Source organism: Oreochromis aureus, linkage group 17, assembly GCF_013358895.1.
Source record: "Oreochromis aureus strain Israel breed Guangdong linkage group 17, ZZ_aureus, whole genome shotgun sequence".
Lineage (NCBI taxonomy): Eukaryota > Metazoa > Chordata > Actinopteri > Cichliformes > Cichlidae > Oreochromis > Oreochromis aureus.
The window spans coordinates 10369297-10386122 of record NC_052958.1 but is presented as its reverse complement, the minus strand read 5'-3'; the positions used below and the strand labels follow the sequence as shown (position 1 = coordinate 10386122).

General features: G+C 42.5%; 1 protein-coding gene across 7 annotated transcripts in view; it reads left to right on the top strand.

The window, feature by feature from the left end:
• The window catches only part of wnt5b (wingless-type MMTV integration site family, member 5b), an 88215-nt gene extending 72219 nt beyond the window's left edge, over window positions 1–15996 (top strand). For 4 of the 7 annotated variants that reach the window (XM_039600752.1, XM_039600751.1, XM_039600753.1 and 1 more), the window contains 6 exons: window positions 4087–4232; window positions 5136–5223; window positions 5510–5669; window positions 8977–9269; window positions 13367–13525; window positions 13611–15996. In XM_039600752.1, the coding sequence (XP_039456686.1) occupies window positions 4087–4232; window positions 5136–5223; window positions 5510–5669; window positions 8977–9269; window positions 13367–13525; window positions 13611–13910 (1146 nt within the window). In that variant the 3' untranslated portion in view covers window positions 13911–15996. Of the gene's footprint in view, window positions 1–4083; window positions 4233–5135; window positions 5224–5509; window positions 5670–8976; window positions 9270–13366; window positions 13526–13610 lie in introns of all 7 variants that reach the window. The other 3 variants (XM_031726564.2, XM_039600754.1, XM_039600749.1) reach the window with 1 other exon arrangement.
• Window positions 15997–16826: the final 830 nt, after the last annotated feature.

Here is a 16826-nt window from a genome sequence, read left to right as displayed (position 1 = left end):
GGCGGGTGTTTATATTTGAGCCTGTATGTATACTTTTGATCCTGTGTAAATTACAGAAAATCTCAAATAAATGCAAACTCGTACACCCAATTCTTCTTTTTTAAAGCCATTAAAGATGTATGCTGTACAATCACTTCACCCTGGAAAAAGACGGGTTCAAAGATGTTAACAAAAGCCTGAAATTACCATGACATTCATGCTTATGATGAGTGAATGCAAACTTCTGACCACAACATTACAATTTAGTTACTTTTTAAATAAAATGTTGCAATTGCTTTTACTTTAATTTTAAAAAATACACTATTTTAAATCAAATTTTACTATAAACTGCCTAAATGGACTGTGTTAGTACTAATGCCATAGCCCTGACAGGAAACACCATCTGATCTTGATGTAAGTTCAGGTGGTCTCCTGGACTCAAACACAAGGCAAAGGTTTTCCTGCTTCCTATAAAAGTAAAAGCAGGTACATTAAAAAAGTGCCCAACGTGATTAAGATTCTGTTACTTAGACACAGTCTCAATTGCCTTTCAGCTGCTGAGTCTACTTTAAATATTTCCCTCTAAATACAATCAGTTCGCAGCAGTGACAGTGATTTTTAAAAAATAATATTTAGCATTTTGTCCCGAGCAGCTTCCAGGTGATCAGCTCAGGCTCCGTCAGCCGCCGCTTCCCCTGCAGGAGAGAACGGGCTGGTTGTTTTGCTGAATTCTGGCACTGTAGGCAATAAGAAGTGAGGCTGTTGTTAATCCAGCGAGGAGCTGCCGACTTTCTCAGGCATTGCTCCCTGTTGCATGGCTATTGCTCATATCCTCTAGGGACAAGTCCCCCCCTCTTCTCTCTCCACTCCCCTCTCGCTCTCTCTGTGTATCCATTACTTGGGCACTCCCTCTCTCTTTCACCCTCTCTATTTTCCCTCCTTCATCTCACTTTGTCCAACTTTTCTGTGCCTCTCCCCCACCCCACCCTTCGTCATTTTTACCCTTTCCTTTGACTGTGAGGAGCACTACGGATAAACTGCGCCTCCTTGTGTTCCTACACGAGCATCACAAGTTGGCAGTAAACCAGTCTCAGCTGACACACATCATGCTTGCGCCGCTCCTGTAGTTCTGAAGCTGTAGGTCATGTCCCAGAATAGGTGGTTGACCTGTTTTTCCCTTTTTCCCTTTTAATTACACGGATTCTCAGGAGGAGAGTCCTCTTTATATTTGTAGACATTTCTCCAAAATGCAGATTCAGCTTTCTTTGGGAAAGGGGTTAGAAAAAAACAGTGTGAGGAAGACTTGAAGTGACTCAAAGTGACGTCTTTCTTATTTGATTTGACTTTTAAAATTAAAGTTAAAGGTAACCTTTACTTACAAATGCTGTACAACAAGGCATCAGTAGATGGAGCTGCAGTGTCACTCAAACTGCGTGCTGTGTCCCAGCCTCTCATTATGTTCACTTACAGTACCAGTATATATACATAATGACGTGTATGGCACTGAGATAGAATGAGATTAAATAAATTTGCTTACTTTACATCTATAAAATAGCAACACCCTGCAGCACATGCGGTCTCCTTGTAGTCATAAACCGATAGAGTGGAAATGTATGCTTGAAGTATTCAGTTCACTTTAATCCTAATAGCTTTACTGGCATGACTACATGAGTACTACCAGAGCGCTGTATGAAGGCATGGATGCAGACTGACTGAAAAAGAAAATCTGAACGCGTATATTTGGGTCACTGTGTGAGGAGGAGCAGATGAAGACACAGTTGTCATAGAGACCTCGGAGTGAAATGTCACTGGCGAGAGTCAAAATAAATAAGTTTTCATCTACAACTTTATGCAGTTTTGGTTTTGTTGGGCTCGAAGAGTCCGTTTATTCCGCTGTCAGACTTTGACCCGCTCACATAAAACACTGCAGAATGTCAGTCACATGTGACTGCCACTTAGATCACTTAAAAACAAAATGTGTGTATGCGTGTGCGTGTTGGAGAAGTTTATTGCAGGTCTATTATTATGCAGAGACGAGAGACACGCCACTCTCTGTTAGTGCGCTCCACTTTGACACCGACAGAAACTCCACGTTTAGACAACGGGGAAATACACATCTTCACCTGAAACGTCGGAGAACATTTCACGGTGACCTCTCTCAGTGAGAATATTTGCAATTAAAGTGAAGTAAATTGTATTGAATTGTATTGAAATTCGATGTTTTTGATCCTCATAGGTTTTTACGCACTCGGGATACACCTTAAGTTGTTAATTAGATATTTTTTGTCTTATTTTACGCAATTAACGTAAATATAGGCAGCAAAGGATTTTCACCATCGTTTTGTGTGTTAAATTATGCTACTATAAAGTTTCGATACGTATAGCCACTATAACCTGTGGGCAGTGTGTCGTAATATTCTCGTATCCCATCGTTGTTTCTGAACTTGGTGACCCTTGTGGTGATTTTTAAAGTGGCCACTGCTCTAATGAAGCCCAGTATATACCTGCTTGCCAGCTTGTTGAATGTTCTGAGTAGTTTCTCCGGATTTCAGGAACTCCCAGTCCAGTCTTTTCCTTTTGCTTCCCTCCGTTTGTGGACGCGCTCTTTTGAGAGGCATTGAACCACATTAAACAGAGCCTATTCCTCCGCAGGTTCACCGCCCACCGACCCATCGTAGTTTGCTTTTGACCGGATTATGAATTGAGGAGAACTCGCTTCAACACGCCTTCTCTTTACTTCTAGACTTTTCATTACTCCTGAACGCGCGCGTGCGTGTCCAGCTACAAATGTGAAATATGTGTGTGTGTAAGACGTGGTAGCATTGCCTTTTATATTTGCTGACCAAAAGAGAGAGGATTAGGCGATTTTGAAGCACTCACCTTTTATTCAAACAAATTGTTCACTTCAGCTAGTCAAAGGAATCTGACCCACGTGAACTTTTTTTGTAGGGTTGATTGAGGTTTTTCCAAAACGTTCGACCCCCATCACGTCTTTGAACTTTGTTCGTGTATTGCGCATAAACGCCCCGGAGTAATCCCTCTACTACAATATATTTTATATATACAGTTTAAACAATGAAACACTGTCCTGATTACATTTCAGCCAGAACATAAACGTAAATAAATAAACACTTTTCAATTTTAATTTAACTTAGTAAAATGTCCCAACTTGATGGACTGTTTATTAAACGCTGATCAGAGAGGGGGGAAAGGGATTAGAAAAGGTATTAGCTGTGTTATTCCGGAGGTGATGCTTAAAAATGGTCACCAGAGAGAATAACTGTCTATCTAAAAAGTTTTAACTTTGTTCATGTGAAATCCCAGTGAACAACAAGCTCATAGTCGTCACAGGTGTTAGAAGTGGTTTGGCGTTGAAAGTTCACAGTGTTAAATAGTCATCTGATTTGCTTGCACACAATCACCGGTGCATAATGTATGGAGGACTGAGGAGGGGAGGGCAGAAGAGGGTTCTGAGGTGAAGTGGGGGTGAGAGAAGGAGGAGGAGTGTATACGAGAGTGTGTGTGTGTGCGTGAGAAAGAGATAGTGGTGGTAGTGGTAGAGTGGCCGTAAGGGGACAGGAAGGGCAAGGAACAGTCGCTTTGCTGCTCAATTAGTCTTTTAATATCCTTGCTAATCTTTTCTCGAGGCAAAAACGGGATCGCACTTTTTACTTCTGTACTTTTGTTTTATTTATTTTATCATAAGGCCCTGGATTTCTCCAGGGAGAATTCATATCGCTCTGTGCGTAAAATCCAAACTCATGCCAAACTATTTTACGCACGACTTTGACCTGGGATTTCAGCGAATAAACTGGATTATTTGACCTTTAGGAAAACGTTGATGTGGTTTCAGACTACCCAACGACAGTAAGGTCACCTAAAAATTACAATCTCCGTCTTTTTATTGGATTTAAAAAAAATAAATAAATTTAAATATAGTTGATCTAACTAGAGACGAGAGGATACAGCAGGCAGAAAAGAAACAAGCGGTCGGTAGGAGCAGACTTCGCCGTACTCAAACCCGCCGCTTTCCCTCCCGTCAGGCCTCTAAACCGTCAAAGACTGAGCAGGACGCCTCCTCATTCACTGCTCATGTCTCCTCAGCAGAGCACTTTCCCGGCGTTGAAGCGGCGGACCATGGACAACAGGCCTGTCCGGACAAAACGAACCGGTGCCGTCCGACATCTGCTGTTGGCTGCCGCCTTCCTTGTCTGCAGCTCGCAACTGCTGATGGTGGACGCGAACTCGTGGTGGTGAGTAAATGATTGCGCACTGGTTTGCACTGGTTTCTGAAAGTTGTGGTTAGTAGTGTAACGGCGACTAAAACGTGGGTGAGTGAATTATGACCCTCCCCAAATTTTGTGCCGCCAAGAGAACAAATAAGAAAAACATCAGATTCGCACAATAAACCAATTTTTGTTTACTTCTGTAATGCTGAAGCATAATGAATGGAATTTTTTTGAGCCATGGTTTCACTTTGTGCTGCTTCTTGCATCTGTGCTTGTGTGTGTGTTTTGGGGGTTCGTTTTGCGCGGTGCGCTAGTGGTGGGACACTAACAGTGAATGGAACAAATGTGAAGGCTCTGTCACAATATTTACTCTGGCTGAGCCCCAAATGGCATTGCATGGCGGGCTGCTGCTGTGCCTACAGGGTCGCAAATTAGCCACACTTGTTCTTGACTTACAAAAACTTACTGCGGTGGCCCAGTTCAGGGTGGCTCTGTGGAATTACATTGCTGGAGGTCAGAATGAAATTACAGGACCAGATGTCCATCTTAGAAGTCTAGCCGCTAAAAACACCGTGAGATACTCAGTAGTTTGTACTCATGTTCAAGACTAAAAGGGAAACTTTCATAGCCCAGGTGATCTGAACAGATGATCACGTTATTTTTCTGTGTTAAGCAGTCAGATTTGAAAGGAAAGGAAAGGAAGTGGCTGCAGAGATGTTCACCAGAAGACTCTTATCTGTATTTTATTGGCCACTTGTACCAATAAACCCAGCATGTGTCTGAATTTTTGCCCTCTGCTGTGCTGACCTCTACTCACAAAGGAGTCACAGATTCCATAAACTCAGTTTGAGGCATTTCTGTTTAAATTTCAACATCTACAGTTTTTTAAAGGGTAAATTCTCAGTTGAAATGACCTCTGTCTCTCAGGTCACTCGGTCTGACCCCGATGCAGCGGCCAGAGATGTACATTATTGGAGCTCAGCCTCTCTGCAGTCAGCTGTCTGGTCTCTCCCAGGTAAGTTAGTATCTGTGTGCTTTGGAAACCATTCTCCTCTAAGTCATTAAGGCTTTTATTTTGTTAGAATAAAAGCATATCTCAGTTTTGCACCTATGATTCTTCTGCATGATTTTTTTTTTTTTTAAAGATTAAGGCCTGATCTTCTTGTCACTTCCTTTTCTGTACCCTTTTGCAACCTAACTGGCGAGATGGTCAAATAAAAGGGTGATTTCCCTGCAGGTACCACTGAAATATAAAACAGTTAACCAGCTAATGTCTGCTAATCTTATCTCTGCTCCTGCAGGGTCAGAGGAAGCTGTGCCAGCTGTACCAAGACCACATGACCTATATTGGAGATGGAGCCAAGACAGGCATCAAGGAATGTCAGTACCAGTTCAGACAGAGGAGGTGGAACTGCAGCACAGTGGACAACACTTCAGTGTTTGGGCGAGTCATGCAGATTGGTGAGTTTACTGTAACTGAGGAAGAAAAAAAATGTGATTAAAAGGGCATGACACAATGGTTATATTGTGTCTTTAAAAGCTGTCAGACAATATGAGACTAACAGCAAATTACAATCTTGTGTTTTTAGTTCTTTTTCTGGGATTTTATCTTTTCAAAATCTATCACCAACTATTCTATAAATGCTTACGTGTGCTTGTTTTCTATGTCAGCTCTGTTTCTGTTGCTTCTTAAACACAAGATATTTCAAACTGAGCTCCTACCATCCAAGAAAATTCAGATTACATGTGTGTGGGTTTTATGGCCCTCAGTCAAAGCAGACAGATAAAGAAATGTCAGCGGCACCACAGCTAATGTGTGATGGCCTGTTTCAAAACACCATATAAGCAACAGATAACAGAGGCTCAGCATCCAGCCAAAGGCTCGCTTTCAACTACAGCTCTTACTTCATTGTGGCAGCAAATCTCTCCTCTCTCTTATTGTTTTATTCTGGTGATTTTTTTAAGATTATCAGTTTTAAAAAGAAGATTTATTCCACTTTTTGGTCACATTCTATCAAATAGGTAGCTACAGGTTTTGATTACACTTTTTTAAGCCTGTATGAGTTATGTGGTAAAAAGAGGGGTAACTTGAGGTGAAATAGAACAGAAGAAGTGGAAAGTTTGTTGTTTGTTAGAGCAGTGGCATTAAGATTAGCATAAAAGACATATCACATAAATAGTGTTAAGCCAGATGCTACATATAACATATAAATACACATAAAACACACATATATAAGGGCAGTGTAAAAATATTTTTAGAGATATTAAGATGTCCCATATTCCTCATTATAAAAAGTGGTCTCATTAGAATATAATATGTGTGTCCTTCAAAATTTTCCTATACCGCATTTTAGGCATGATAATGCCTAGCGCATGCTGTTCTATTTAAAGAAATCGATCATTAACGATCCCAAGAAATTATAAAATAAAGAGAAACAGAACTCAAATTCAGACTGAAAAACCTCATTAAAAAATCCAGCATATGACAACATCTGAAATATTCATTTCGACCCAACTATTACCATGAAAAAAGCCGGTATACTTTACGCAGGCGCACTAAATCGAAAAATGTAGTCCTTCGATTAAAAAGACGGGAAAAAGAAGCAGTCACAAAGGAAGACTTCAGGAGGCATAAAACTGGAAAGGCAGGTACGCTTTATGCATATCTCCAGTATTTTAATAAACAGATACCCCGAGCGCAGATTTTCGGATCGATAACTTGCGCGTCTAATTCCCAGCAGGCGATGTGGGAATCGCCTCATCAACAAGTATGTGCCAAATCCGCTGCGGGCTCTCTCGCTCTCCCTCCATGCCTGTCTTTCTGTTGACAGTCTAGCTCCAGGTTTATATGGAGGTGTTAGTCGGTCCATTGTCCTGCGGCTCTTCTTTTGAAATGCACTGATGAGCTGACACCGAGCCGGCAGATCCGGACCTGCTATTTGAAGTCTAGGCTCCGCAGTCTCATAAAACCACTCGCTCTCTATCTCCCTGTCTTGTCTGGCTTTCTTTATCCTGCTGCATAACATGAACGGATATTTGCATGCATACCTTCCTGTCTTGACTGGCTGCTGCTGATTCGGGGCCACAGAAATTGTCTAATATAGAGACCATTGTGCGCTATTTAAATAATAAAAGTGCAAAAAAAAAACAACAAAAAAAAACCAAGGAAAGTGAACGTTTTGCTTTCTGTATATTAGAGTAGGGTATAAACACTAATAAATGGTTTGTGTGTGTATAAGAATAATGTGAAGTAGGGTAATATTTAAAAAAGCTGCATTGTAGCTATTGTAGCTGTAGAGACCATGACAGTAAGGTGATGGTGAGAAAGACAAAAGCACATTTTGTTTAAATCTTTATTTAAATTGAATTTAAAGATAAGCACTGTGTAAGGTTACGCTTTAAAAAGCACTGTTGTAGCAGCTTTATGCTGGAAGCAAGGACAGAGGGTGTAGAGATCACTCAGTAAGGTCGTGCATATGGTATATTTTAAATACAGATATTTTGCCCTTTTCAAACACTCATATTGAAGCTAATCATCTCAGTGAATGCTTGCCTCTACCAGGAAAAGCACTTCAAAGCTCCTTGTTATTCTCATGTAAATCATGGTGTTTCAGAGCACTTAGTCTCCACCTGTCAGGCCGTTGTCCTTGTCCTTGTCACTTCTTTGTGCGCTGAAGTGTGTATTAATGCAGAGAATAGGACAAGCAGGCTGTCTTGTGTATTCCACGTTGGTGTTAGTGAATGGAAATCATTAATATGGACCAGTCTGTGAAATGTATTGCACCCAGGCCACTTCAAAGAGCGACCAAGACTGTAAAAAACACAGTTGTTTATTAGAAACTAGTCGCATTTAAGCAAACTCCTTCAAAGTGCATTACTCTGGCTGGAAATTATGTAAATTGTTGTGAGATGACCATCTACAGTAAATGCACAGCGTGACAAACATTCCCAGAAGTTTCTTCCACGGCTTTTTGCCCAGCTCCTTTTCTTCTTATTCCTACATGTTATCTCCTTTAAGGGTCAGTTCACCCAAATTACACAAACAGATTATCTCTGGAGCCATCGAGTCATGCAGACAGTTCGGTTTTATTTGCTTTTAGGATACCCATCACTCAGATTTCTGTTTTTAGCCCTATACAATGGCGAGGATACAGCAATACAATTCTTCTAAAAGTGCTTTATTTGTTTCTGTTTTTTAACTAATCTCTTTTCTTTAAAGTAAAAAAACTGTGGCTGTGGGAAGGAATGTTTCAGATGTATTTCCTTTTGGCTCTGAGCTCCACAAATTCAGTTCTTATCACATGAGTGCTGCAATGATCATTTGTAATTTGGTAGAAGTAACTCTTTAACGTTATGGTTGAGTAGCCAGGACTTAGACAGGTATACCCAGAGGCCGACCACATGAGGAAAACTGATATGCTGGAGAAACCGATATGTTTACATCATTAAATGCTGCACGTGCATGATCTGGCATTTAAAGTTGTTGAGTTAACCAGGTATGAGGTCAGGGCCTCAAATCACTTCTATTGTCTATTGTTAGTTCAAGTGGGGTGTGGGGCAGTTAGCTGAGTGTGTATGTGTGTGTGTGTGTGTGTGTGTGTGTGTGTGTGTGTGTGTGTGTGTGTGTGTGTGTGTGTGAGAGAGAGAGAGACGGGGTTATTTAGCTGTGCAGCTACCTGTGTTTCCTGTTAGTGACGTGACAGCAAAACTGCAGCTTTACTGTGTTCAGAATTGAAGTGCTTAACTCCTGTTTTCCTTCCTCCATCAGGCTCCAGGGAGACAGCCTTCACCTACGCCATCAGTGCAGCCGGTGTGGTCAATGCCGTCAGCCGTGCGTGCCGCGAGGGCGAGCTCTCCACTTGCGGCTGCAGCCGCGCCGCTCGCCCCAGAGACCTGCCGCGTGACTGGCTGTGGGGTGGCTGCGGTGATAATGTGCATTACGGCTACAGGTTTGCTCGGGAGTTCGTCGACGCCAGGGAGAGGGAGAAGAATTACCCCCGAGGGTCACCCGAGCATGCCCGGATGTTGATGAACTTGCATAATAATGAAGCAGGGAGACAGGTATGGGACAACGAAAAAAAGGTTTATCTCTCAACAAAACCATCGCTGCGTTAACTTTCCCAAGGTTACTGTTGTCTTCTTCATATGTTTCCCTGTCAGGAATGTGTGTGTAAGCTCAGTGGGCCTCTGATTGCCTGACCGGGCAGTATTTATATGCCTGTGTGTGTGGGTTATTTATTGGGAAGGTCCAAATGGTATACTGGTAACGCCCTTGGAGTCTGGCGAGGCTGACAGGTCAAAGCACATTCCACCGGTGTAACACACAGGCACATACACAGACATACAAAAATCCAACACTGAGAGGGGCTTTAAAGGAAATTTTACAAGACATTAAAAACAAGAGAGACAGACTCAAAGCTGTGGTGGTATGATGGTCATTAAGCTTCCTTTCCACTCTAGTTACTGAACAATGGCAGTGATGGTGAGTCAACAAATGGTCTAGGAACTGAAGTTGTCTGGAAGGTTCTCAGGTAGGGAGAGGATTTAAAAAAGAAGCCTTGAAAGAAACCTCTTGCCTTTCTCTCTCTCACACACAAACACACGCACGCACACACCTTTCTCGTAAAATCTCCATTTGCCCATTCTGGTGTTCCCTGGAACAGGAGAACACGTTTATCTTCACTTAGAGAAGCTTTGTTTAAGCTGTTTACAAGACAGAGACGCTGCGTGTGTGTGTGTGTGCTCACCTCAGCTCCATTTGATTTGTGTATGAGACATTGAGCCTAGTTTTGTGCGTGTGTGCGTCAGAGGTCAAAGGTGAGGGTCTGGAGAGGTTGTGTTTCTGCTGAGAGTCCCTTTGGGGCTCTACGAGAGTATATGAGGGAAAGATCTACTGCTGCAGCAACCTTTCACACGCACAGTTCAGTGACATATGCATGCTTTTTTGAATGACTTTTCCTCCTGTCTCCCGTTTGATCCTTTGCTTTCATTGTTGTCTGTCCATCGAAACGGAAGAGAGGCAAAGGGAGAGATGAAAAGGAGGAGAGCCACAGACAGGAAGACAGTTTCTCTCCTTCTCTCTATCCCCCCGGCCCCACCCTGCTTTCTGTCTTTCTATCGTGGACACGCTGGTTTGTCCTAAGCAGGATTTGTCTTGCTTGGTTGAACAAGGCAAACCACAGGGCTTTTGTGGAGGTGACAGCGGTGTCCGTGTGTGTGTGTGTGTGTGTGTGTGTGTGCAGCCTCATTTGATTTGTGTGAGCAGTGGACAACGTGGTCGTCCGTGTGCACAAACGTCTGGAGACAGAGACACAGGGTGAGGGATGGACCTCCGTCACACTTCTGCGACTCTCAAAGACTTTCGCACACTTACACACACACAGACACACACACAGACACACACAAATACACACGCAGAGAGCTACTAACTTCCACTGTCTCCACATAAATCAAATGAGGCAGCGCTTGTTACACAGACCCAAAAAACAGCCAGACATACATTCCCGGCCAGTGTAGAAACACATTTACTGGTGCTTTGCAGCTTGGTGGACACATGTAGCTGAAAGTTAATTTTTTGCTTTTTCTTTCAGTGTTAGAGCAATCTTTGAAGGAATTTAAATCTGCCCATTACAGAGCATCACAAGCATCTGAAGAAGCAAACAAATTTCAGTCCTCCTGCACACGATTAGATTAAAATATAGGCAACAATGTAGCCAAATATAGCAACATTATCCTTCACAGAGCAAAAAAGAAGAGGGAGACGTGTTGCCATTTTCATTCCTCATTCACTGCTTACACTGTCACAAAGGATGGGCTGTGTTCTCTGTTTCTCACTCTGCATGCACACACACACACACACACACACACACACACACACACACACACACACACACACACAGCTCCTAAACCCCTAACCTTGTCTGAGTAAAAACCTATTGTGCCTGACACAGAGACTGTGTCTCCACCACGGATCACTGAGCGTGAGTGTGTGTGTGTGTGTGTGTGTGTGTGTGTGTGTGTGTGTGTGTGTGTGTGTGTGTTCATCAGGTCCAGTGTCACTGTGCCCAGCAGGCATGACCTACCAAATAGCTCAGTGTGATGCTGGACACACACATGCATGGTTTGGTTTGAGCAACATGAGGCTATTGACAGTTAGTAGTATGTAATGAAAAGCTTTATTCATACAAACAATGATGTTCAGAGTAATGAAGGAAATGAAACAAAGTCACAAAATTAAGCACTGGCTGTGGAGAAATGTTAATTGGGAAGATTGGCACAGAAAAACATAGTAATGGCCTCCCCATCCTTGTTACGTGAAATGTTACTGTCGCTGTAAACATGTCATAAACCAAACAGTCGGGGGGTCTTAGTGAAAACAAAGGCTCGTAAAAATGGCAAGGAGTCATAAAACATGAGAATTTCCTCCTTTAAACCTATATCTGAAAGTTTTTCTTAATTCTCAGAGTCCCAAGTTGCACCATTCTGCTGAAGCTACAGCACATTTCTGAAAGGTTGTATTATATGGCCTTTCTATTTCTTCTGTTCTTTCAGTTTAAGTTAAACTTAAGAACGTATCAAAGAGAGAATCTCCAAAAATCATTTTACCCTCCCACAAAATGACACTGTCCCCTGTTCCCCGTCTGACGGGGGTCACTGAGGTCGGTTCTTGGGATTGGAGAGTGCCGAGTGCTATGCCTGCTGGGTAGTAAAGTAGAGGAGAGGGAACAGGGGTGGAAGGTGGGGGTCGCTGGGGAGGCTGTTTGGGACGCCGGGGTTAACAGAGGTGAGAAGGTAATTGAGATCAGGCAGTGTGAGGAGACAGAGTGATGGGTTTCATTTGTCTGAGGGTGAATCGGGGGAAATCGGGAGTCGGCAGAAACCGATTCGGCAAGAATTGCGTGGAGATGCGCTGGAGTTTGTTTAAGTGGTTGTAGGTGCTTGTACAATACCAAGAACAATTTGTACTTGTTTGTGTGTGTATGCTTGGGGTGTGGGTGGGGGTTGTTTGGTTTGTTTATATTGCTGTTTAATTGACCTGGTAAAGCTGCAGGGGTGAAGGGCTCCCCCTAAAGCTCACTGCTGTGAGGACAATAAATCTTAGATTTCCTGTTCCTGTTTTTCTAACAAGGCCAAACGCTGTAAAGTAGAAGCTGTTTTATCTTAAGAAAAAAAAAAGCTCAAGTAAAGACGTGCATGTCGATGTGTCTAAATCCATAATTGTCAAGTTCCACTTATTTTCAAGGGCTAGTTTTTTCTATGGGAATTATGTGGGAAAAACTACTTACAATAGAGGAACATTTCCTCCAGTTACCAGTTAGCCTTTTATTCCAAGTCAGCTGTTTGTTTTACTTTGGTGGGGTCATGTTGACAGCAGCGTCGAAGAACAGCGCATATGGAGAAAGAAAAATCATTTTCTTTTCTTTCCATTTCCCCTCCTGTTTATCTGTTTCACTGTGCGTTCATTGTATAGCCCACCTAACAGTGGTTTCTCAAATAAACAGATAATTTTGCCCCCACAAAGCCAATTTTGGAGAAAATGTTGCAGTGTGTGTGTGTGTGTGTGCGCGCAGCAACGTTTGCACGACTCATCTCTTCTTTATGTTTTGGGTTTTTTTAACTGGCCGTTCCAGCAGTGTAGCAGCTCCATGATGCTTTTTTTATGTTCCCATCTCACTATATGCTCGCTGTAATGATGAGAGCTGAGCAGTTACAAATTTTTACCACTAGATGGCAGCAGCTTAGCAGCAAATCGATTGTAAATCTGCACCACAGAGCTGGAGCTAAAGCTGCTGACTTGGAGGTGAGACTGAAGCATCACAATGACAGGTATTAGAAGGAAAGAGAAACATGGATTATTTTTGCTTCAGCTTGTGCATAGTAATCCCTCCCACTGCACTTATCTTAGTGTATTTTACTGTATATAGTAACCTTTAGTAGTATAGTATGTAGACTGTCTTTCTTTTTACTAATATCTCTTTATTCACTTTTTCTTCCTGTCCTTCGTGAATTTTCTCCATGTGGGATTAAATAAAGTCTACATCTATGTAGGTAGTGGAAATTTATTGCGTAAAAACTAAGGTGGAGTTTTTGGGGGGTTTTGGTCTCTGTATACATTTTGATTATTTAACATTTATGTCTTTTTTCTATTACTCCAACAGGCGGTTTACAACCTGGCTAATGTGGCCTGTAAGTGTCATGGAGTTTCGGGTTCCTGCAGTTTGAAGACCTGTTGGCTCCAGCTGGCCGACTTCAGACGTGTTGGAGAGTTCCTGAAAGAGAAATATGACAGCGCAGCAGCCATGCGGGTCGGACGCAAGGTACTAAATCCATTCATGTCTCTCTCTCCTCCCTCAGGAACCATTTTAAGTGTTGCCTCTGCTAATTCTGTCCTTGATCCACCAGGGAAAGCTGGAGCTTCTAGACAAGCGCTTCAACCCACCCACCACTCAGGACATGGTCTACATCGACACCAGCCCGGATTACTGCCTCCGCAACGAGACGACAGGATCGCTGGGCACCCAGGGCCGACTCTGCAACAAAACCTCGGAGGGCATGGACGGCTGCGAGCTGATGTGCTGCGGCAGAGGTTACGACCAGTTTAAGACCTACAAGCACGAGCGCTGCCACTGCAAGTTCCACTGGTGCTGCTACGTCAAGTGCAAACGCTGCACGACGCTCGTGGACCAGTTTGTGTGTAAATAGCGCACTTCAGGATTTGGAGGAGGCGGCGACGACGACGGAGGGCGCCAGAGGTGACAGGACGGTGATGTTTCGAGAGTTTTGTTCAGGATTAGACGCACAAAAATCAGATTTCTGACAAATGTCCTCATCTCCCACCATTTCACATCAAGCCAAGCAAAAAGCAAAAAAAAAAAATTTAAAATTAAAAACTGCATAGCACCTGCACAGCATATTTTTTGGAAGTAAATACCACATCAATGGATGGAAAGGTAGGGCAAAAGACACCTCGGATTTTTATTTCCCCCCACCCTCTGTCATCGCTTTCTGCTGTCGTCTTTGGAGTCCTGATCACAATCATAAAGGAAAACAAGCAAAGCTGATGGACAATGAGTGATATTGAGGATGAACAACTGGATCTGTGAGCGGAGATGTGACTGGTGTGAGATGAAAAAATAAATATATAATTAAATAATAAATAAATACACAACTCTTGATTGCTATTTAAAGAGACTCAAATAAACCCAGGACACAGTTTGGACCCCACCCTTCAGAGAAATCTATTGATGCTTTGGGAAAAGTGATCACTTGTGTCATCATGTATGTTGTCTGACCTTTTAACCCTGCAAGAGAGATTCTGAGAGTTTGGAGATGTGTTAACACGCACGGCAGAAATGTAGAAAAGTTCCGATTGGTGGTGTAAATAAGGTAGGAAATTAATCAAAAAGATAAATAAATGAAAAGTAAAAATAAGAATACACAAATGCGCGCACAAGCTGCATCTGTTTCTGTTTCACAACACAGTGAGGTTCAGGGAAAAAAAACTCTTCAAAAGACTAAATGCACCACCTGTTTTGTACAAGTAGCAGCAGAGGGTGTAGCTGCTGCTGTTCCTTGTATCATCAGAGCAGTAATCCTGCACCCGTGACCTGACAAGTGTGACTATGCAGGTTAATGAGGCTTGGTGGTTGAAGCCATCTTGACTCCACGGCTGTTTAAACAAGCAGCTCACACCGGCCGTCCGGCTCCGTGCCCTTCACGTGACAGCAAAGTGAGCGAAACCTCCATTAGTGAGATTAATGTGCTGTACCTGCCTTAATGAAGCCACACTGAGAGACACGTTCGCTGCGAGTGGACCTCTTCATCTCGCGTTGCAGCACAACTCGATAAGAGCAGCAAACAGCCCCCGTGGTGTCGACTTGGCAGTCCTGTCGTAGCGTGATTTTTAGCCCGTTTCTATTGGCTCAGTTGTGATACAGATGTTAGATGCAGTTGGCACAAAGAGGACAGAGTAAGCAGGCGAGGACAGAGCGCGCCGTGGAAACTCATGAACGTGCAAAAACAGAGAGGACTGCAGGTTTATTACTTTTAACAAAAAGAACAAATAGTAGATGAGAAAAGAAAGTATATTTTATTATTGTTTTTGATTCTCCTGTTTTCTATGTTTTTATACATGAGCATTACTGTGTATTCTTTTGATAAACTAGTATTTGAAAAAAAATGAGGTTTTCTGTGTTTTAAGTCTGCTGCAGTTCTTCTGGGAAAATTTTGATCCGGGACAACATTTTTCCCTGTCTTCCCCACCAACGTAATAAGCACAGACACGTCTTTGTCATCGGGGTGGCTGTTTTGGAAAATTGTGCCTCAGATGCTATCGAGGCAGGAAGTAAACAAACTGTCATTGACAAAGAAAACAAAAACGAAATTCTGACTGTCATAAACATGTAAAAGTGATCAAATATGAGTGGGTTTTTGTTGAAACCTCAGATTCTTTCAGTGTGATCAATTTTATGATCTTTTTAAAGTGAAATTGCTGGAAAACGTCTAAAATGGGCAGTTTTTCTGTTTTCAATTGCTGATGTGTACACCTTCAGTTTCTCAGGTACAGGCAGAACTTTATTAGGGACAACAAGACATTTAATCTGGACTTAATCTGCACATTTACATTTAAATGAACCTTAAATTACTCTGTCTCGATCATATCAGTGTTACAGTAGCCTAAAGACATGAATGTTCTCACGTCCGTTGTCTTTATGTGAATGTATTGGTTTTTTCCAACATAAAAAAAGTAAAATATGATGTATGTTCATAAATGACCTTAAGGATCTGATTCATTAGTAGCTTTCGCTTATTAATTCTTCCGTTTTCTTCATTTCCTCACACCTCCTTGAGACCTTTGATCCCATCAGATGGCCAAACAGCTTGTCCAGTCCTGGACTCTTCTTCTGCTCTTTTATATCTAAATCATCGAGGCTGGATTCTCCCACAGCCTCTTTATGGAACCAGCAGAATGGCTTCATCATGTATCTGCAACTGTAAAATATCCCAGCAGAATTTGCTCAAAGCTGAATGTCAAGTGCACAGTCACGGTTAAGCAGGTCTGTACGGTGACCTTACTAACAATCCCATTACTTTTAGCTGCTCACGAGTAATTGGATTAGACTACTGACCAGAGCACCATGACCGACCTACAGCACTGTCCCTGTGTAATCCTCCTCACCTAGTTTTGTAGACAATCTGCACTTGCTGGTAAGGTAGTATGATAATTTCAGTGTGCACGTGTTGGTTGTGTATCTATAAATGCATACCTATCAGCTACAATATTAAAACCAGCTCCATGGCAGAATTGGCCTTCTTCAGCCAGGCAAAACTACAAAACGAGGCAGCACCAAAGCTCTGCAGATCACATAAAAAAAATCATTGGTGTGTAATTAAACGAGGCAAATCCTTAGGGGACCCACAGGAAGCAGCAGGTCTGCTCTCAGTATCTCAGTACTGGACACAAGGTTGTTGTTTCGGTGGCATGTTGGCCCCTTCACCGTTTTAGGCAGGTGGTTTTAATGTTGTGGCACATCGGCATATGTGTGCATTTAATGGAGATTAGAAGAGTGAAAGTGTAACCTGATGGTCGGTCTAATCCTTTTTACCTGACAGCCATCT